The sequence below is a fragment of the Emydura macquarii genome, unplaced genomic scaffold (genome assembly GCF_026122565.2).
Source record: "Emydura macquarii macquarii isolate MOO-44397 ecotype Brisbane River unplaced genomic scaffold, CSIRO-AGI_Emac_v2 contig_1305, whole genome shotgun sequence".
Taxonomy (NCBI): domain Eukaryota; kingdom Metazoa; phylum Chordata; order Testudines; family Chelidae; genus Emydura; species Emydura macquarii.
This window is the reverse complement of record NW_027131442.1, coordinates 76,149-98,497: the sequence shown is the minus strand read 5'-3', so window position 1 is coordinate 98,497 and position 22,349 is coordinate 76,149. Positions and strand designations below refer to the sequence as shown.

General features: G+C 42.2%; 2 protein-coding genes across 2 annotated transcripts; one reads left to right on the top strand and one right to left on the bottom strand.

Moving 5' to 3' along the window:
- Window positions 1-888: 888 nt before the first annotated feature.
- Window positions 889-2,007, top strand: LOC137154768 (olfactory receptor 5AP2-like). The gene has a single exon (XM_067550576.1). It carries the CDS (start codon window positions 1,069-1,071, stop codon window positions 2,005-2,007), a length of 939 nt encoding a protein of 312 aa, XP_067406677.1. The 5' UTR covers window positions 889-1,068.
- A 16,311-nt stretch (window positions 2,008-18,318) lies between these two features.
- LOC137154867 (olfactory receptor 5AR1-like) lies at window positions 18,319-19,281 on the bottom strand. The gene has a single exon (XM_067550713.1). It carries the CDS (start codon window positions 19,258-19,260, stop codon window positions 18,319-18,321), a length of 942 nt encoding a protein of 313 aa, XP_067406814.1. The 5' UTR covers window positions 19,261-19,281.
- Between the last annotated feature and the right edge of the window lie 3,068 nt (window positions 19,282-22,349).

Genomic DNA, 22,349 nt, shown 5'->3' with positions numbered 1-22,349 from the left:
TATGACCTTATTTATCTCAAAATGAATTGGGTTTACTGAATTTATTCTGGGACTTTATTCCAGCCATGAGGATTTGGCTGACTTCTCATTATAAATATAAAATGGATCTTAACTGAAGCTTTAATTATGGAAGGATGCTAAAGCTCCAATATAAGGCTGATTTTCAAACATCTCATCCACCTTTCTGCTGTATATCAAGTTGTTGTAATAGTCATAGAATCATAGAACCATATGGTTAGAAGGGGCCACAAGAGTCATATATTAGTCTAACCCCTGCCAAGATGCAGGATATGCTGTATCTAAACCATCCAAGAAAGATGGCTATCCAGCCTCCTTTTGAAAAACTCTAGTGAAGGCGTTTCCCCAACACCCCTAGGCAGTCTGTTCTATTGTCCTACTGTTCTTACAGTTAGGAAGTTTTTCCTGAGATTTAATCTAAATCTGCTATGTTGTAGTTTGAACCCATTGCCTCTTATCCAGTGGCAAAAGAAAACAACTTTTCTTCATCTTTTTTTATGGCAGCCTTTCAAGTATTTGAAGACCACTATCATGTTCCCAGCTAATCTCCTCTTTTCCAAACTAAACATATCAGTTCCTTCAGCCTTTGCTTATATGGCTTGCATTCTATCTCTTTGATAATTTTTGTCACCCATCTCTCGATCCTTTCCAGTGTCTCTACATCCTTTCAAATGATGCGTAGCCATATAGTACCATAGTACAATGAAGCTATATTTGCAATGGCCAATGCCTTCTAGGTATGCAGACTTTTAAAATTCTAAAGTGATCTTCCTATTTTATTTTATTTTATTTCATAATCTCCTTTCTTTAAAAGGAGCAAATTCTTGGCAATAACACAGACTCACACAACATTTAGTCAAGAGAACTTTAAGGTTGCAAATGTCACACACCAGGCACAGCATAGCTTGACTTTTGTTTCTTGGCTTTCTTCTGTATTTATTAGTACTGGTATCCACCTCCCGGCCCCATATGGTTCATCTTGAAGTATAAACTTTATCTTGGCTGTGTTTGTTTCTTCTGCCCCAACAGCATAGAACACATCTGGACTATATGGTGCATGGCAATCACACTGGAGTGTCCATGTTCATCCTCCTAGGATTCACAGGCAGTCGTCAGCTGCAAGCTGTCCTCTTTGTGATGTTTTTGATTATCTACACCCTGAGCCTAGCGGGGAATCTCTGCATGATCACTTTAATCAGGATTGAGCTGCGACTACACACCCCCATGTATTTTTTCCTCAGCAACTTGTCCTTTGTAGACATCACGTACACGTCCATTATTGCCCCTAAGGCACTGGTGAACTTCTTAGCAGACAGTAAAGTCATTTCCTTTGCTGGGTGTGCCACGCAATTTTTCTTTCACTCCTTCTCTGTGAACTCTGAGGGTTTACTTCTGGCCGTGATGGCATATGATCGATTCATAGCTATATGCAAGCCGCTGATGTACACACTCATTATGTCCAGGAAAGTCTGTATCCAGCTGGTAGCTGTATCATACTTCTATGCCTTTCTGAATGCTGTTGTGCACACAGGCTCTTTGTTCAGCCTGTCCTTCTGCGGTCCCAATATCATTGATCACTTTTTCTGTGACATCCCCCCACTCCAGAAACTCTCCTGCTCTGACACTCGCACGGGTGACATAGTGCATTTCGTTTTTGCTGCCATAGCTGCATTAAGTACGATCCTGGTCATCCTGGTCTCCTATGTGTTCATCTTTGTCGCCATCCTGCGGATCCACTCCAATGAGGGCAGACGCAAAGCCTTCTCCACCTGCGCCTCCCACCTGACGGCCGTGTCTATACTGTATGGGGCTCTGTTCTTTATGTACTTACGACCCATATCCAGCAACTCATCGGATTGCGACAAAGTGGTGTCTGTGTTTTATACCCTCGTGATCCCCATGGTGAACCCTCTGATCTACAGCCTGAGGAACAAGGAGGTGAAGGATGCCCTGAGGAGGACAATATACCAGAAAATTATTCCTCAGTGAATCTAATTGAGGGGATGAGTTTCATGATTTAATAATAAATAGAAATGAGTAGAGCTGGCCTGAAAATGGAATTTCTCTCCTATGGGAAATGTTGAGGTTTAAAATAAAAATTAATCCTAACTCAGGACAAAAAGTTAAAACCTCAAAATATTTTTGTGGGACAGAAAGTCTGAAAAAATTCCATTTTGGAAAAACAAAAATTGAATTTTTTGGCTGGCTGGCCACCCACCTGGAAGGCTTTTCCCAATTTTACGTTCTCTCTGTCAGTAGAACACAAAATTGGGAAGAGCTTTCCAAAGGGATAGCCAGGGAGCTGTTTGTTTGATTTCTCCAATGGAAAATCAAAAATTTTCAGTAAAAATAAAAGTACCCCACCCCACATAAAATGTTGTGGAAAGTGTATGTTCTACCAGAAAATCATTCCAATAGAAGATTCCCAACTGGCTCTGAGGTGAGGCAAAAGTGAGATCTTACTGCCCTTATACCAGTCGTTGTGTCTTGCCTGGTGAGAAAGAAGGCAGGAGAAGCATAAGAGAGAGATGCCTTCTGGCTCCAACCTGAAGAAGTGGAGCCAATGGCCAGAGTGGTTCAAAGGAAGGGAGAACAGCAGAGCGACTTACCCACTGTCATCTCCTTGCAGGACAGCTGGATCCTAACGTCCAGTGAGAGGGGCAGGTGGAGTGAGGGATGCTACTGGCAAGGATGCTCTCCACAGAGAGGCTATTGGAGTGCCCACTGGGAAGGGCTGGGTTGCACCTCAGAAGGAAGGGGTGGGGGGGGGGTGTCCTGGCACAGGGATGGAAGAGGACAGAGAAGGAGTTTTGCTGTGGTGGAGGACACTGGGGTAGGGTGAGAACAAGGAATATAAGCACTGGGATGATATGGAGTACTTCCCTGGAAGCCAGGGAAATGCCAGATCCTGTGGATTCAGGCAGTTCTCCCATCCACCGCACACCATTCAGCCTGGGGAACTGGACCCCTGGATGACTACTGTTTAAGTAAGAGCCTGAAGTGGAGTGCTTTGGGTTACCCGAGAGGGCAACTGAGATGAGGAGCCACTTGCAGGGCTGCCTCAAGGCCACAGGGAGATACCTGGGAGGAGGCCACACGTTTACAGACTGAATCAAAATGTACCACAGGAAGTCTGGTCTGCCTGCCTGATTTCCTACCAGGCCACGCACCTGCCTGCTGGCTGATGGGTGGGTGGGCAGGCTGCCCTGCTCCTCCAAGCTCTCAGGATCACTGGGCTACCCTGACTTCCAGAATGCCCAGACTGTCCGCTTCCCCAGCCCACTGTTTTTCCATTTTCAACCAGCTCTACTTAGTAACAACTTCACTGAGAAGGGCTGCTTTATCTATTTGGGGCTGATTCTTCATGACATGCAGGATTGACTGAAATAATTGTGATTCAGTATTATTTTCACACAGAATTAGGTATTTGGGTGAAATAGAATAGTGGCTCCCCACCTAGCATTCACTGGGCTCAGGTATAAACGATAGCACAAGGGACAAGTCAGGAGAGAATCAGAGTCAATAATTGCAACTTCTCCCCATGCTGGCTGAGCCACAGGGAAGGGATATAGCCATTGGAGGCAATGCATAGTCCAATTCAACATCCAGTCAGCAAAGCACTCCATAAAAATTGGTAGAGCTGTGTTAGAACTAGGACTGATCAGAAAACATGATCCCTGTTCCCCAGAAAATTCGCACATTTAAAAAAATGTTCCCGTCGGAATTGTAACAGAAAGCCAGTGTTTTGAAATTTCCCACAAAACCACAATTCTGAAAAATGTCAGTTTTGGACCATCAGGAAGTTTCATTTTGATAATGTCTAATCATTTAGTTTTAATAATGTTGAAATATTTTGTTTCGAGGAGGTAAAAATGTATCTTTTCAATAATGAAAAACATTTTGTTTCAACTTTATCATTGCAATTTTGTTTTGGCTTTCACTTTTGTATTATATTAAAATATTAAATGTATTATATTATACATATAGAACTACAGAATTCAGATAGATATATAGATAGAATGGGGCTAGGACATTGATTGGTGGAATTTGTGTGTCTGTGTGTTTAAGAACAAAAAGGGGGGAGACCACAGAGATGGAATAGGGCCAAAAATCAAAGATAGTTCCAGAACAAACATAACCATAAGAAATGCCTAGAGAGAGCAAGCTTTTGGGTAGAGTGCTGGCTGTTTCACATTTGGAAATGTGAACTAACTGTGGCCTGCAGTTCGAGTTCCACTGCGTTCAAGGAAACTAGGACTTTGTACATTCTTTGTAAATAAACAGTATTGCATCAAAGATACCTAACTCCACCAGCAGTGTCTTCTGCTAATGAAAACAACCTGCAGAGCCCTGAACTTTGGCTACCCACGTGGGCCAAAAAGCAGTAACACTAATGTGGGAATTTAAATCTAACTCCCTGTAAATTCTAGCACATTTTAGCTGTTTCTTTTTGGTGAACAGAAAATGAAAGTTCAGGAAACTGTTTTTGTTTGTTTTTTTGTTTGTTTGTTTTTTTTGGGGGGGGAGGGGGAGTGTTAGAAATGTGGTAAACAGCATTAGAATTTTGTCAGTAATTCATTGAAATTGAAATTGAAAATAGAACAAATAAAAGTATACACAGAAGCATTAAAAACCCACAGTTGTTACACATTTCAGTTGTAAGTAATGTATTTATCTGGCACATGTCATTCACTGGGAATTTGGAAGGTCGTAGGTTGAATGGCTTTCACTTTTGCTTCATCAGTGTCTTGGTATCCTGGATCTAGCTGTCTGCTAGAGAAAGAGATAAAAAGCACCCTGGAGTGAGAAGTGAGGAACTGATCCTGACTAAGACAATCTCCATGACAATCATACTAAGATTCCCCATCAGGATAATAAAAAACATCATTAGCAACATCACAAAGAGAGTGATGTACAACGATCTGAACCCTCAGCCCCAACTGAATTCTATTCTCCATAGGTTCTTCTACTGCACCCATCCCTGTCACGTGTTTGAATTCATTAACAACAATAACAATGCGAGACTGTCAAAATAACAGGCTCAAATGGAATTATTTAATCAAAGATTATCATCCGAGAGTAATAAAGCACTGTGCAGGATACAGGAAAAAACATAACTTCCCATCTGCTGTAGATGGTGAGGAGAAGGTAGTTTGGTCCCTGCCTGTGTACCTGGGGGAACGCTGACAGTGTTCTTTCCAAACTAATTCCCAAACTTTCTTTTCTTTTATAGAGTGTGAGACAAAGAAATTCCTTATTACGTGAAAAAACTACCTTTCCACAATTAATTTCATAATCCATTCTGTTTTCAATATTTTATTTTACCTAATTATCTATAGGATTTCTTTTATGGTCATCTCAGTTTACCTGATTGAGAAGTAAAAGGAATTTCTAATCTGGTCTTTATTGCTGACAGCAGTAGCAACCGGCAGTTCTTCATGAGTTCAAAACATTTTTAATGGGTCCTTATTTATCCATTGCAGAAAACATCTGCAATAACAAGCAGATTATTATCAGTCACAGAACACAATTGGATCATAAGCAACCCTTATCAATTACCCAGTCTTGATTATTATAACATACTTCTGTAGACACCTTTATTAGCTCTGAGGGTTGGTTGGTTTTTTTTTTCCTAGAAATCTAGACATTCATAGACTTAGAGGCACTGGCGATGATCAGGTACAGCCCAATACTTAATTATATACATTCTTTTGAACACTCCTCACTTCTAGATTCAGGTTAAGAACCAATGCTCTGAGACCTTAGAATTCAGATGCACTTTTTTGCCAATACTGTAAGGATTCTCGAAGAATAGTTAATATGCAAAGAATTATGAGAATTTAAAATAAAAAATCATAAAAAGTAAAAATTTACTAACAACACTATAATATCTGAGCATCTTCCAGTCATGCATTAAGCCATCTCACTAACATTTTGTCACGTCTTTCGTTATATCTTGCATCCTTTTACAGCCCCAACTCCTGGAGTCAACAGGATATGGAGAAATCTCTTATTAAAAGAAAGAAAGAAATGTATAATCTTTGTGGTGGTGAAGAAACACATGAAAATATGACTAGAGTTTACCCAAATATCCCAGAGGTTCAAAAACTAGAAGTCAAATAAAGAACACAGCTTTTATTGTTTTGATAAAATCTTATGAATTTTCATCCATTCCCATGAGTTTTTGGTGACCTTATGATTTTTGAACTCTTGCAGTTGAAATTATTCCATTAGTACATAACAGAACCTAATTGGAGCTGAGCAGTTTGAAAATCTGTCCATTTCCTAAGGCAGGGGTGGCCAACCAATCAGAGATGAAGAGCCTCAAAGAGTCACATTTACCTTTTCAGTTTCCCCTCAACTCTTACCCTCCCCTGAAAAGCTTGTAAATTTCAAAAAGCTGCAAAGAACAAACAGCAAAGAGCCGCATGCAAAGAGCTGTGAGCCGCATTTGTATGCCCAAAGAGCCGCATGTGCTAAGGTGTCCCTCCAGTGGTGGTTGCATGCAGAGATCTTTGGAAAAATCTGTCTCTCTTTGTTCCTTTACATGCAAGATGCATATTTTGGGATATTCACAGAAATTAAGATAACAATCCAGAGAACTCACTCCCTCCTTTCAGTCCCATTTATTCAATAAACACCATGCCTAATATTTACATACTCTGTTTAAAAAAAGCTTCCTCTCGATGGTCTTTCTAAAGGTCTCTTTCACCTCTTTGTTCCTCAGACTGTAGATCTGGGAGTTCAGCACAGGGATCACCCAGGTATAAAACACAGAGATAACTTCGCCTGATCTATTGAGTACTTAGAATTGGGACGTAAATACATGAAAGAGCCTGTTCCAAAGAATGTAGTGACAGCCATCAAATGGGAGGCACAGTTGGAGAAGGCTTTGCATCTGCCCTCTCTGGAGTTGATTCTTAGAATAGCAAACACAAGAATTACTTTCAATCAGGAGTACACATGGAAAAGTTTACTGAAAATTCATTTTTGTTATGTTTATGTAGTTATTTTTTAATTGCTAAGAAAATAAGAATTGTGTCATTCATGACACTGGTATTTTGAGAACTCAGAGTTAGAATTTTAAAAGTCATTTCCAGGCAGAATGCAATAGGGTGTACCGTGGATCAAGATTAAGGTATTTTTTTCAGAGATGTCTAAAAAGGTCGGATTGGAGTAGCAAAAATGGCTGAAAATCAGGATTGAGTCAGGAGTTCAGATAGGGCTGGAATAGCATAGTGTAATGCTTTTCTATTTTGAGGTGCATTAGCAGTGGTGTGAGCTAGTAGCTCAGAATTGGAATAGCTAGGGGGTTGCAGGCAAATTAAAGTACAATGTGAAAATCAGAGGAGAAATGAGGACTGAGATATTTTGCACTTCTCTGTCCCCCTGAAAAATAATAAACCCCCAGAAAAAAACCCTAGATAAACTTACCAACCAAAACCAAAATAATTGAAATCACATATTGTCCCATATTAATACTGCTGAAACTCAGAAAACTAGTAAAATTTGATTTTAGTAGAAATCAGGCTTTTCTGATTTTCCAATTTTCACAAGAATCAGTAGGGTTCTGATCAAAATAGGAATGATAAAGGTTCCAGTTGTAATGGTGGTAAGCAGCATGGCCTGGTTTATAGCTCACCCACTATAAGCCATAAATGTGTCTCTGTAGAAGCATGATGAAATGGAATTTAAAAAATACCAAGATAAGCATGTCATGATAGGGACTAACAAATTCAGATTCCACTAAGGAAAATCATTCTTCATTGAGCTACTATAAATATTTTATTGTGTCAGCAAAAGAGTGAATGTGGAAGAAACATGTGACATAATATATTTGGACTTTCTTTGACAAAGTCCCACACATGAAAGTATTAAAGAAGTTGTGTGGTCATGGAATATAAGTCAAAATGCTGGCATGATAGATAAATTGGTTAAGCAATGGAAAAGAAAGGCCCAGATCCTCAGAGCTATCTAGACTCCTAACATCCATTGATTTCAGTGGAAGTTAGGAGCCTAAATGCCTTTGAGGACCTTGGCCAAAGAGAAGTAATAAACAGAAAATTTCAACAATAGCAAAAGGTAAAATATGGGTTGACACAACGTTCCGTATTAGGACTGGTGGTGTTTAAGCTATTTATTAATGATTTGGAGAAGGTAGCGAACAGTGAGGTGGCAAAGTTTGCAGATGATATGAGTTTATGTAGGTTATTCAAGACTTTGAAAAGATAGTGAAAATTTCAAATGGACCTAACTCAGTTGGATGAACAGGCTGCTTAATGGCAGATAAATTTAGCTTTTGACAAGTATACGGTAATGCACACTGGAAAGAATCATTTGGACTGCTCATACACAATGCTATGTTCGAAGTTAACTATATCTGCTGGCGAAAAGTTCTCTGGTGTTAGAGGGAAGAGTTGAATGAAAGCTTCTCCCCAATGAAATGGAAAGGTAACACATTCAGAACTAACTGAAGAAATAGATATACTGGTGCTGGTCAGAAAACAGGGGAGCTTTTTTACACACAAAATTTGAAGTTTTGACAAAATACCTATGCCCCAAAACCTAAAAACTTTGGCTGAAAACCAAAAATTTATCTTTGGAAATGGCCCCCTGCTACCTCACGGGTGTTGTCAATTGCGTGTCTTGCATTGCTATTTTCCTCAATGGGTTGAGGTGTATGACTGGATTGCATCTCCCATTTTTCTGATCCATTATGTCATTTTTTTAAGGCCCAGATCCTTGGGGGATAGGTGCCTAAATACCTTTGAGGATCTGGGCCTACGTTCTTAAGTGCAGCAATGGTCAAGATAACTCCCAGATGCAGTATAGACATACCCTGAGGGGCTTAAAGTCCATGTCCATTGAATGTAAAAGCTTCTTGACACTGGTGCAGCTGCGCTGCTGTAGCACTTCAGTATAGACTCTACCTACACTGAGGGGGGCGTAGGTAATCCACCTCTCTGAGACGTGGTAGCTAGGTCAACAGAAGAATTATTCTGTAGACCTCTCACTGACTATACAGGGACTTAGGTTGGTTTAATGACGTCATTCAGGGATATGGATTATTCATACCCCTGAGGATCGTAGCTATGCCCACCTAATTTCCTAGTGTAGACCAGGCCTAAGGTACACCTGCAGGCTGTGAGTTTGATCCCTTTCCTGGGCAGAAATCATTGCCTGATAAACTAGTGGGAAGACAAACGGCAGATAGGATAATGAAGTCATGTCTTCTGAACAGTGGAACTGAGGTATGTGTCCTCTGCACCTGGAAGCGGGCTTCCTAGTGCAGGCAGACGGACATGTGCTAGCTCTGCTCGAGCTAATTCACTGAAAATGGCAATGTAGCCAGGGTAGCACCAGTGGTGACTTGGGGTTGCCACCCGAGTACGTACCTAAGAGGTCCGGGTGCGCTTGTACTCAGGTGGCTAGCCTGAGCAGCCACCCATGATACCCCAGCTACACAGCTATTTTTAGAGCAGAGCTAGAGCATGTGAACACCGTAGGACAAAATCTAACACCTTCTCTTTACTACAGCACATCCTGGACTTAGGTCAGGTGCAGCAAATAGGAGCTATTGCACCTAGTCTACACTCAAACACTGAACCTATTCTACAGAAACCACACGCGGCTAGTATAAAAAAACCAAATATAGCCTTATAATTTATGCCTGCATACTAATTATATATGAACTCATAAAATTATTTATAACTAAAAACTCAAAATCTCTCACTAACCACCCCGTAATTAAATAACTAACCTTCTACAAAATAAACTATTAAAAACTATCCAAATTCCTATATAAATTTCTTATCTATACAAAACAAAACAAACTAATATTTTCCTTCAACAATTGGCAATCACGAAGGGTCCACGCGACCACACACGACACACTAAGCCTTGGAGATCACAGCCATGTATGCCACCAGACTATTGACTATCCCCATGGCAAGAAGTCACCCTGGGCATCTCTGCAGGCACAAACTACAAAATTCAGCAGTTAAATGATTCTTTGTCATAGACGTGCACCTCTCCTCCAAGCCCAGGGGCAACTCTGCCAACCTGCTCCAGCTAGTCCCTCTGCTATTTAATACAGCTGTTCTTAACACAGTAAAGGCAAGTGGATTGCAGGAAAATAAAGGCTGGCATTCAACTCAAATAATGGCCCATTCTCTTAGAACTTCCTTACATGAACTCATTATGAAACCCCCTTTACTCAACCACTCCAGAGGCTATTGCCAATTCCAAGGGACAAAGGTAATGTATTTCAGGAATGGTATGTGCTTCAATTCTTCATTTCTCTCCACATTTTGAAAGGGCACAAGGCAGAACTGTCCAAACTTACCTCTGCCTTAACAAAGGTTTGGGCCACATAATTCAGCACAAAGTTGCAGCTAAATGTTTAGTCTGGAATTTTGAAAGGGCCTAAGGAAATAAAGCACCAAACTCCCACTTGCTGTTGGTTGGACAGTTAACCCCAGTATATTCACATAACAATCCCAGCCTTCACCGTAATGCATGTCAATCCTGACTTCCTTTGGGAAACTGCTTGATCTTGAGCTCCTTTATTGCCAGAGCCGCAAACAAAACCACATTTTTAGCATGGTCATAATAGCTGTCAGGCGACTATGGGCTTGTCTACACTAGAAATGCTACAGAGGCACAGTTGCAGTGTTGCATCTGTCCTGTAGTAGCACTTCGATGTATTTAATACCTATGCTGACAGAAGGAGTTGTCCCACTGGGATAAGTAATCCACCTTTTGGAAAGAGAGTAGTAAGAATTCTTTCATCAACTTAGTACTGTCTGCAACAGGGGTTAGGTTGGCTTAACTACGGTACTCAGGGATGTGGATTTTTCACACCCCTGAGAGACGTCGCTGGGTTGACCTAACTTTTTAGAGTAGATCAGACCTAAAAGGAAACAACTGGGACCAATGACACTATTTTCCAGTATGTCATTCTTGTCATCTACAGAGTGGCATTTGGTGGTGACTGATCATCCAGGTTTCCAGGCCGAAAAAAACGGGCCAATTATCTTTGAAATTAAGAACAGGGGATGAAGGAAAATCCCAGGACATTTGACCAAGTTTTGACGACATGTCCATGTGCAGTTATCTCCAGAGGACATGAAAGACATTTTAATGATCCCATCTGTGCCTAGACTGACCTGCAGAAGTCTGGGGCATCCAGGAATTCCAACCCAGAAATGCCACTTAAACTAAATACATAAACAAACCCAGCAATCTCCAAATACAATTCCTTTTGGTGTCAACAATGACAGACATCTCCCGCCTGCAGGTAAATCTCATTGCTCTAGTTCTTACGGAGGTGGCTTAAATATTCTCTTTTGATTTTGGCAAATGGAAATAGTTCTGATCTGCAGCCAATTCACATGGGGAAGTGACTCACTGCAATCAGAATCCTGACTCTCTGATGAGGCAAGTGTTGCTGATGCCTCAAGGAATCTGGGCAACACAAGTGATTGCTTAGGTAAGAATACTGTATAGAAAATAAAATACAGGTTAATGTCTGCAGTGAAGGTAAGCATTATAAAAAGGCTATTTTCTCAGTGGACGTCAGTCAGCGTAGCTCCACTTAAATCAGTGCTCTTTGGCACGGGTTGAGGACCTGGCTCATTATAGTGGAGTGGTAGCTCTGGTGCACTTAAGGATAGGACTTGCGTGCTGTTTAACAGCTGTTGTCTGCAAATTTCTAAAATCAAAATGCTTGCGTGAGTTCTCTTCAAAATTGTGATGCCTCCTGAAGGCCAAGCATAGGGATAATCGTCCAAATGTGGGGCCATTTGTACAAGGTGTTCCAGAGATAAAGCCCTACTAAAAAGTTGTGGGTTTTCATGACTCGTGTGTCTGCACACATGGGGCTTATATCATGGCACTGATCTTCCCCAAACTAATCGCACCCCCTCAACATTGATCTCAGCTAGTGTCTGGCACCCACACGCTCTTTGGGGAAGCAATATTTGAAAAGTTATTCAGGGTAAACTTGCATGCGCAGCAGCACTAGGGTTCTGTTGCAAGCCAGGGGGTTTGCAGGCAGCCTGATCTCAGAATAGCTGGGTGGCTCCACAGGACACACTCAACTCGAGTCACAGGTGGTCACTCAACTCGAGAACCACCCCTGAAGTGTGATTTTGAGTCGGGGCTTTGTTAGATTGCTCAGCATGTTTGTTGGGCACATTAGTTGCATTCCTTAGAGGCTCTTTCTTGAACTTTTGCCCAGACAGCACAGCATCTGGTTTAAGAGCTGATTTTTCAAAATGCTCCAAAATTTGCAGGAGATGGCCTTTAAAAGTAACATGCCTATACCTATGAAATTTGGTTCAGGGGATCCAGAGATACAGCCTTCCTTGTAATTTTTAAAGGGTACTGAAATCCAGATCGCTATGTAAATTGATTTCAAAACTGGTCTCCTACCAAAAGAGCCTGAAGTAGAGCTGATGGTGCAAATTTGGGGTCATTTGGTCCAGAGGTTCCCATGATGAAACCCCTCAAAATGTGTTGCTTTTAGCATTTTCAGATTCCTATAACATTGTTTTGGTGCAGAGCTAGGGAAATAGAAGTTGGGCTCTGAACCTCATACAATTTATACCAGTCCTGAGATTAGATATTCAGTGGTGCCAAGAACTAGATTAGAAATATTTTTTTTTAAATAATGCACTGCTAAAGATATAATACCTGGGCTTAGAGATAATTCACAACTAGTTGAGCTGTTGTTTTCTCCGAAACTCCTTTGTGAATGACACACACTAAGCGATGCTCTCCCTGCGTGACTTAAGGGCACAAGTGCTGTCAGTAGAACCAAAGGACTTTGCATTCCAGTTCTTTAATAAGTCTTCTGTGTGCTGTGCACATTCACACTCTCAACCCGCCTTTCTCCTTAACCCTGTAGGGACCATAATGGAGATCTTGAAAGTCTGAATGGGATGTTCACTTTTCAGGAAGATCAGTGTCTGTGCCGGGCGCTGGCAGTGAGTGTGCTCAGCACACCAGCCAGGCACTCATTACTGAGGTGGGAAGCTGAGACTAGGCATGCTCAGTGCATGTCACAGTACCCATCTCTGAGATAATAGCTGGAGGAACTGGGAAATGGGCATGTTAGGGGCATGCCACCAGCTCAACAGTGTTAACACAGCAGGGTTGAGGATAATAACACCCACTGAGATGAATAGAGCAGCTCACACATCTCAGAGCTATTGGTTCAGGCTGAATTCGTCTCTTTTGGGGGTTCTCATTCTGCTGAGAATATCTCATGGACATGAATGGGCCACTCCACACCACCCTGAGCTACCTGTGCAGCAGGAGGATGTGCAGAACCCCTTCCCCATACACTTGGCCCTGATTTAGAGTGGGAACACTGCATCTCCACTCTCCTGCCTGTTCCTGCCTCACGTTGAAACGTGCACGCCTCAGAAGGCTACCATGAAGCTTCCACCCCATGCCTCCTCCAGGCTTACCAGGGGCATGGAGAGGCAAATAGGAAGGTGAAGCTTGTAGCTGAGGAGTGAGCATGTGGTTGCAGTTGAGGCTTTGGAATAGTAGTGTTACCCACACAATTTATGGCTCCACCCTTACCCATCCTCATGGGTACTCAGGGTGTAAGGATCCCAAATTTACCCCTCCGTACGCTCAGGGCAGACACCCATTCCCAGTGGACTCAGGGCTCTATGGGTCTATGAGACCTTTTCCCAGTGAAATAGCCTTCACACAATGAATATCCTTAAACACGTACAAGTATTTATTAACGATAAGTAACATATCAACAGGATACACACACCTTTTTGTGCTCACTACTCCCAATAATACAGGCGGATGTTTCCCAATGGCCAGTCAGGGTTGTCTTGTCTGGTTGTGCAGGGGTTAAAAAGTTGTAGCATTTTTGGTCTTACACTGTATCTCAGAGATACATTCCAACGGTCTTCTGAACAAGGAGGTGAAAGAGACCTTTAAAAGGATGAAGGACAAGAAGGTTTTTTGTATGCAGAGGTGTTGTAGCCGTGTTGGTCTTGGGATATTAGAGAGACAAGGTGGGTAAGGTAATACCTTTTATTGAACCAACTTCTACTGGTAAGAGAGAGACAATCTTTTGAGCTTACTAAAAGCTCTTCTTCAAGTCTGGGAAATATACTCATAGTGTACTCACCCAAGCACACCAAGAAATCTGTTATCTATGACAAGGCACTTCGATACCACAGAATGTGCTCCGAGGAGATTGGTCTGGAACATACACCTTAACATACTTGAAACCGCCTTTCCCAAACAAGGCACTCCACCAGAGAAATAGATTGCATCATGGAACAAGCCACCCAAATACCGGAAACAACCTATTTCAATAAAGAAATAAAACCCCCTCCAACCACACACCTCTAGTTGTCATCTACCACCCAAACTGGAATCCAAATGGGGTATCATCAGACAATTACAATCCATACTTGATGGGAACCCCATCCTGAAAGCAATCTTTCCTAAAACCCCTCTTCTGGCCTTCAAAACATCCTCCCAACATCTCCAACCTCATCATCAGAAGCAAGCTCCTCACAGACCAGACACACCATCTCTAAGTGGCACCAGTCCCTGCCAGAACAACTGATGCAAAACCTGTAGACATATCTCCACTGCTACCAAGATCAACACTTCCCATATCACACCTTTTAAGATCCATGGGTCCTACACGTGCCTATCAGAATATGTGGTGTACCTCATCCAGTGACCTAAGTGCCCCCAATAACAACCATGTGAGTGAAATGAGACAATCACTACACTCTCCAATGAACTCGCAACACAAAATGATAAAAGACAAAAACACCTGTATCAGCTGTGGGTGAACAATTTTCACAAAGCCATCACTCTATATCTGACCTCTCATTCCTCATCCTCAAAGGAAACGTGCATAACAGATACAAAAGTCAAACCTGGGAGCTTAAAATCAACTTTTCTCGATACAAAAATCATGGACTGAATAGAGACACTGGATTTATGGTTTATTACGACAATCTATAACCCACTTAGCCCATCCCCCAGGGTTTTTTTTTCCTCTTTACTCCATATGACTGGAGAAGTGTTAATGGGCCACTTCACCTTGACTGGTCCCTTCAAATATGTGTTAACTATTTATGCTGAACAATCTGGTCCACCTTGTATTTAGCCATGACACTATGAGTACATTTCCCAGACCTGAAAAAGAGCTCTGTGTAAGCTCAAAGGCTTGACTTTCTCAACAACAGAAGTTGGTCTAATAAAAGATGTTACCTCACCTATCTTGTCTCAAAGAAATTTGGTTATTCAAGGAATAATTAAGGAATTAGCATCTTAATAGGTTGGCATTGTTTCTTAATTGTTTCTTAACTTCAGAAAGGAGAAGTACAAAAAAATGAGGACGCTAGTTAAACAGAAATTAAAAGGAACAGTCACAAGAGTGAAATGCCTGCAAGCTGCACTGAATCTTTAAAAAAAAGAAAACCACTATAATAGATCCTCAACTTAAATGTATACCCCAAATTAAAAAGAATAGTAAGAGGAGCAAAAGAATGCCATCATGGCAAAACACTGGAGTAAAACACGTGATTAGAAGCAAAACATGCATCCTTTAAAATTTGGAAGTCAAATCCTACTGAGAAAAACAGAAAAGAGCATAAACTCTGGCAAGTCAAGTATAAAAGTACAATTAGGCAGGCTAAAAAATAATTTGAAAGGCAAATAGCAAAAGACTTAAAAACTAATAGCAATTTTTTTTAGGTCTATTAGAAGCAGGAAGCCTGCCAAAGAATCAATGTGCCCACTGGACAATTGACTGCTAATTGAGCACTCAAGGAAGTCAAGGCCATTGCGGAAAAGCTAACTGAATACTTTGCAGCGGTCTTCACTGCAGAGGATGTGAGGGAGATTCCCATATCTGAGCCATTCTTTTTAGTGACAAATCTGAGGAACTCTCTTAGATTGAGGAATCAGTAAAGCAGGTTTTGGAATAAAATGATCAATTAAACAGTAATAAGGCACCAGAACCAGATGGTATTCACCCAAGAGTTCTGAAGGAACTCAAATATGAAATTGCAGAACTATTAACTTTGGTATGTAACCTATTATTTAAATCATCTTCTGAGATGAGAAGAACAGCTAATGTCATGCCATTTTTTAAAAAGGCTCCTGAGGCAATCCTGGCAGTTACAGACTAGTAAATCTAATGTCAGTATCAGGCAAATTGGTTGAAACTATAGTAAAGAATAGAATTATCAGGCACATAGAAGAACATCATTTGTTGGGGAAGAGTCAACACGATTTTTGTGAAGAGAAATCATACCTCACCAATCTACTAGAATTCTTTGAGGGGGCTCAAGAAACATGTGGACAAGGGTGATCCAGTGGCTGTAGTGGACTTGGACTTTCAGAAAGTCTTCAACAAGGTCCTTCATCAAAGGCTCATAAGCGGTCATGGGATAAGAAAGTTGAAGTTCTCTGGGGCATTGAAGAGTGGCATGTTGATGAGATCCTGCAGTATTGGTTGTTGTTCCTTCTGTCTACAACCTTTGTCGCTTTGTTCCTTCTGTTTCTCTTCTTAGATTACTCATGACACCATGTCATGTTCCTCTAACAGGCATGGACTAGTTACAGAACTTGCTTTTACACACCAAGTATGTGTATCATCAAATCCTTTATTGCTCCGCAAGTTATGGATGAGATTTGTTTAAATGAGGTATTTTAGAAACAGTACCATCTAGTGGCTGGGCACTATAGTAGTTTAGCAGCCTACTACACACAGGACTGAAAATTCTGAAATATATGGTTTGGGAAATACTGAAATATTCCTCTTGCGTGGGCTGACCAGGGACCCAAGAACCAGGGCCCCAGCCAACTAGCAAGCAGGGCACCACAGTAACTGAAGAGCTGCCACATGGCTCTCTGAGCAGGATGGGAAGCCACAGGAAGCCAGATTGCCCACCACTCCAAGTACTGGGAATCCAAAAGCACAGGATGCTAGACAGAGTTGTCAGCCAACCTAAATCATGGGAACCAGGCAACCCCAGGGCCATGGAAATGCAGCAGCCCACCAAGTGGGAACCAGGTCACCCAGTGACCCTGGGGAACCGTGGCATTCCTGAGGCCCCAGGTGTTCTGTCAGGAAACCAGCCAGGAAGACAGGATGGCCAGATGGCCAGTCTGCCTGGAGTCTGTCAAAAGTTTGGACGGAATTGACACCTTCCCACTGAATGTTTCGATTCCGTCAAATCAGAATTTTCCAACCTGCTCTGCTGGTGTCACTATTTTCTTGCTGAAATTCATCTAGGAGTGTTTTGATCAAAGAGAGAAGACGGCAGTATGGACGTAGTCACAAGGCTAGGACTGGCCTGGCCTGGCCAATTCAGCTGAGGCCCCAAGCCTCCTGGTTAAGCTTTCAGACACTCTGTTCCCCTCAGCACTGTGTGCCCCATTGCTGGTTTTATTAATCCCACCTCTTCTTTAGATATTTAACAAAACCTTGTGGAGTGAGTACCCAATAATACAGGAAGAACTGACAGTTGTTTACAAATCAGTCTGTCTCCTCTAAGAATAAGTCAACTGCCTAAGCAGATTTCAGCTCTAGATGTGTATACTAGGCCAAATTCGCAGTTGGCATAACTCTGTTGAAGTAATTTACTTCTAATTATGGTGCTTAATTTGTGTGCTGTCCATTAGAAATTTGAATAAAACAAACCACGATCAATTTTTTAGGCAACCATCAAGTATAAATTACATGTGGACATCCAGGGTACAGAAAGGATTGTTGTTGAGTAGGTAGAAGGTGGTACAGAATGAATGGCCTAGCATGATAAAAGTGGTTAAAAATACCTCAGATTGGCTTGTCGGGACGCATCCTTTTCTCTTAGCAAAATCCTGGAAAGAAAATCCAGTAAACACGATGAGCGTTCATTCAAATATTCAATGGTTGAAAAGAACTCAAAGGTTCAAGACATGGAACGATTATTTTAAAATAAAAAACTAATGCTTTTTCAACCACTCTCATGATTTGAGCAATTGACTCGTGATTTTTGAACACTTGGGGATGGCAATACTGCCTTAGCACAAAACAGTGCCTAACTGGGAGCAAAGAGCTGTGAAACTCTGCCTACTTGCTGGGGTGCCCTTCTTGCAGTTGCTGGTACAGAGCTCTTTGGAAAATCTACCTCCCTTTGTTCCTTTGCATGCAATGTACACGTACCGGGTTATTCACAGAAATCAAGATATCAATACAGAGAAGTCACTCCCCGCTTTTCCTTCCATTTATTGAATAAAAACCATACACAGCATTTACATTAAAAGTGAAAAAACCTTCTTCTCTCTTATCCTCCTAAAGGCCTCTTTGACTTCATTATTCCTCAGGCTGTAGATCAGGGGGTTCAGCATGGGGATTGCAAGGGTATAAAACAAGGAGATGATTTTGTCCTGATCCATGGAGTACTTTGAACTGGGCCGTAAATACATGAAAGAGCCCATTCCATAGAAGATGGTGACGGCTGTCAGGTGGGAGGCGCAGGTGGAGAAGGCCTTGCGTTGGCCCTTTGCAGAGCTGATCCTTAAGATAGCAACCACGATGTAAATGTAGGAGACAAGGATAATCAGGAGGGTCGTTGTTATTAGCATTGCACCACAGATGAAATGAACCATGTCTGTGATGTGGGTGTCAGAGCAGGACAGCTTCAGGATGGGGGGCACGTCGCAGAAGAAATGATTGATATAAGAGTCACAGAAGGACAAATGGAATATAAATGCAGTTTGAACAATGGAAATCAGACAGCTTATGAAGTATGACCCCACCACCAGCAGCACACAGAACCGCTTGGACATGATGACGGTGTAGAGCAATGGGCTGCAGATGGCCGTGAAGCGGTCGTACGCCATCACACTCAAGAGCCAACATTCGCAGGATACGGCGATGCAGAAGAAGAAGAACTGCACCGTGCACCCAGTGAAAGAAATGGCCTTGTTCTTTGTGATACAGGACATCAGCGTGCTGGGAATGATGATGGTGGAGTAGCCGACGTCTAAGAGAGCCAGGTTACTGATGAAAAAGTACATAGGGGTGTGAAGTCGGGAGTCGATCCTGATTAAGGTGATCAAGGTGAAGTTTCCCACAAGGATCAGCAGGTAGAGCAACAGAAACCCAACAAAGAGGGTGACCTGAAGCTTTGGGTTGTTTGTGAATCCCAAGAAGATGAACTCGGTCACGGCAGTGTGATTCCTCTCTCCCATTTATCCCAGACGCACTCTCCTCTGCAGGGGAGATAGTGAGGAATACGCTGAAAGGTGAGACAAATAAGGGCTGAACGCAAACACCTCAGATTAATTCTGACTGTCACCGTCCATAAAGCATAAACTCTAGTCAGTGGATAGGCCCTAAGATATAACTCTCACATATACCACGTGCATCTGCCCCCCTGTAGTGACTGGACCACTTAGAGATTTAAGTGTCTACCGCTGACTTCATGCTACACAACTGGGTCTTTTAATTCTGGCAGTAGAAGCTCATACTCCTAAAGTCAGAGCTGCAAATTCAATCCCTCTTTGTCAACAATGATCAGTCACAGCCAACAAGGATTTGTCAAGAACAAATCATGCCAGCCCAACCTAATTTATTTTTTGACAGGGTAACCAGCCTAGTATATGGGAGGAAGCAGTTGACATAATATAGAGTTTTAGTAAGTCTTTTGACATAGTCCCACCTGACATTTTCAGAAGTAAACTAGAGAAATGTGGTCGAAATGAAATTACTATAAGATGGGTGCAAAACTAGTTGAAAAACTGCACTCAAAGTGTAATTATCAATGGTCCACTATCAAGCTAGGAGGATATATCTAGCAGGGTCCCACAGGGGTCTGTCCAGGATCCAGGACTATTCAATAGTTTCACTGATGACTAGGATAATGGAGTGGAGAACATGGTTATAAAATATGTGGAGGCATTGCAAGCATTTTGGTGGACAAGATTAGAATTCAAAATGACTGAGTTAAAGAATTGGTCTGAAATCAACAAGATGAAATTCAATAAAGACTAGTGTGAAGTTCTACACTTATGAAAAAAAAAACCAATTTACAAATAAAAATGAGGAATGACTGGCTAGGCAGTAGCTCTTGCAGAAACTGATCTAGGGTTTACAATGAATCATATATTGAATGTGAATCAACAATGTGATGCAGTTGAGGGAAAGGCTAGTATCATTCCAGGCTGCATTTACAGGACTGTTGTATGTAAGTCAAGGGAGATGATTGTTACGCTGCATTTGGCACTTGTGAGGTCTCAGATGACATAGTGTGCTCAATTCTGGGTGTCACACTTGAAGAAAGATATGAACAAATTGCAGAGAGTCCAGAGAAAAAAGTTTAGAAAGCCTGACCTAAGAGGAAAAGTTAAAAAACCTGAGCATGTTTAGTCTAGAGAAAACAAGACTGCGGGGAGAACTGATAGTCTTCAAATATGTTAAGGGCTGTTATAAAGAGGACAGTGATCAATTCTTCTTCATGTCCACTCAGTTTAGAGATAGGTATGAGGAAAAAGCTTTCTAGCTCTAAGGATTGTTAAGTGCTGGAATAGGCTTCCAATACAGGTGACAGAAAACCCAGATTCTCATACCATAACCCACATCATATATGTGGATTTTAGTGCTCTTTGAAAGTTGTAAGCAGCTGATTTTAAGGAGCCCTGTATCTCTGGAGCCTCTGAACAAAATGGTTCCTAATTTATACCACAAATGCCACCCCGGGCTCTTTTGTAACATGTCACTTTTAAAGATAATCCCTGTGTGCATATAGAATTTTGGAGCATTTTGAGAAATCAGCTCCTAAACCAGAAGCTTTGCTCTCAGGGTGAAAGCTCCCGCATGAGCCTATGCAGAATGGAACTAATGCACACAACACACAGGCTAAGAAAGCTGTCAAGGCCAGGACTCAAGATCACAGAGACTCAAGAGTGATGGTAAGATTCAGTGAGCACAGACTTGAGCCACCCTGGCAGGGCTGGATTAATGCAGGGGCTTTAGGGGCTGCAGCTCAGGGCCTTGGGCTAAGGGGGGCCCCACAAAAATAAATCTGAGAGGCTGGTGAATCGCTCATTCGGAGAGGCTAGCCCCCAGCCCCACTCCTTCTGCCCAAAGCTCTGCACCTTCCACCCCTCTCCCGTCAGAGTCCCACCCTGGGCAGCCCAAGCACCAGCCAGGCTGGCCGAGTGGCACCCGTGCTGAAGCACCCCAAGCGCCCCCAGAGCCTGTACTCCTGCTTCTCCCCACCCCAACTTACCCTGGCCATTCCGCACCCCAGGAGTCGTTCCCCCCACCACTGCCAGAGTGTCCCAGCACCAGGAGTGGACCCAACCCAGACCCAGGCTGCCTGCAAACCTTCTGGCTTGCAACAGAGCTCTGGTCCTGCTGCAGATATAGATTCACCCAGATAATATTTTGAAATATTGCTTCCCCCGAAGAAGCAGAGGGTGCCAGACTCCTACCTGAGATCAGTGCCTCAGGCGTGAGATCCATTTGGGAAGGATCAGTGCCATTGTGTGAGCCCCAGATGTGCAGTGGAAAAAACAAGAACCCTTAAAATTTGGTATTACATAACTTTTTAGTGGGCTGTATCTTGAGGATACCAGGCACAAAAGATTGCACATTTGGACCATTATCCTTACCCTTGGCTTCCAGGAGGTATCACAATTTTCAAGACAACCCGAGCAAGCATACTCTTAAACAGCAGGCAAGTCTCATCTTTAAGTATACCAAAGCTACCACTCCCTTTTAATGAGCCAGGTCCTCAACTCGTGCAAATGAACATTGATTTCAGAGTTCCACTGACTGACACTTACTAAAGAATGTAGCTCTTTTGTAACATCTACGCCCACTGCCATCCGTCACCTGAACTTTTATTTTTTCATACGTTATTCTTACCTAAGTAGTCATCTGTGTTTCCCAGATTCCTTGAGGCACTGCTTCTCTCATCACTGTGTTACTGTGCAAAAAAATAAATGTGCTGTTCCGAGAGTCCGGATTCTGATTGCACCGAGTCCCACCTGGATGTGAATTGGCTCCAAATCAGAACTATTTCCACTTGCAAAAAATCAGAAGAGAATATTTATGCCACCTCTATCAGAACCAGAGTGATGAAACCTACCTGCAGGAGGGAGACGTCTGTCATTGTTAAGCCCAAAAAGAATTGTATTTGGAGACTGGTGGGTTTGTTTATATATAAGTTCAAGTGGGTGTTTTCAGATGTAATCCCTTGGTGGCCCCCAGAGTTCTGCTAAGGCTAAGAACAATGCCTCATGTTTTCCATGTACTCTGGGGACAACCACACATG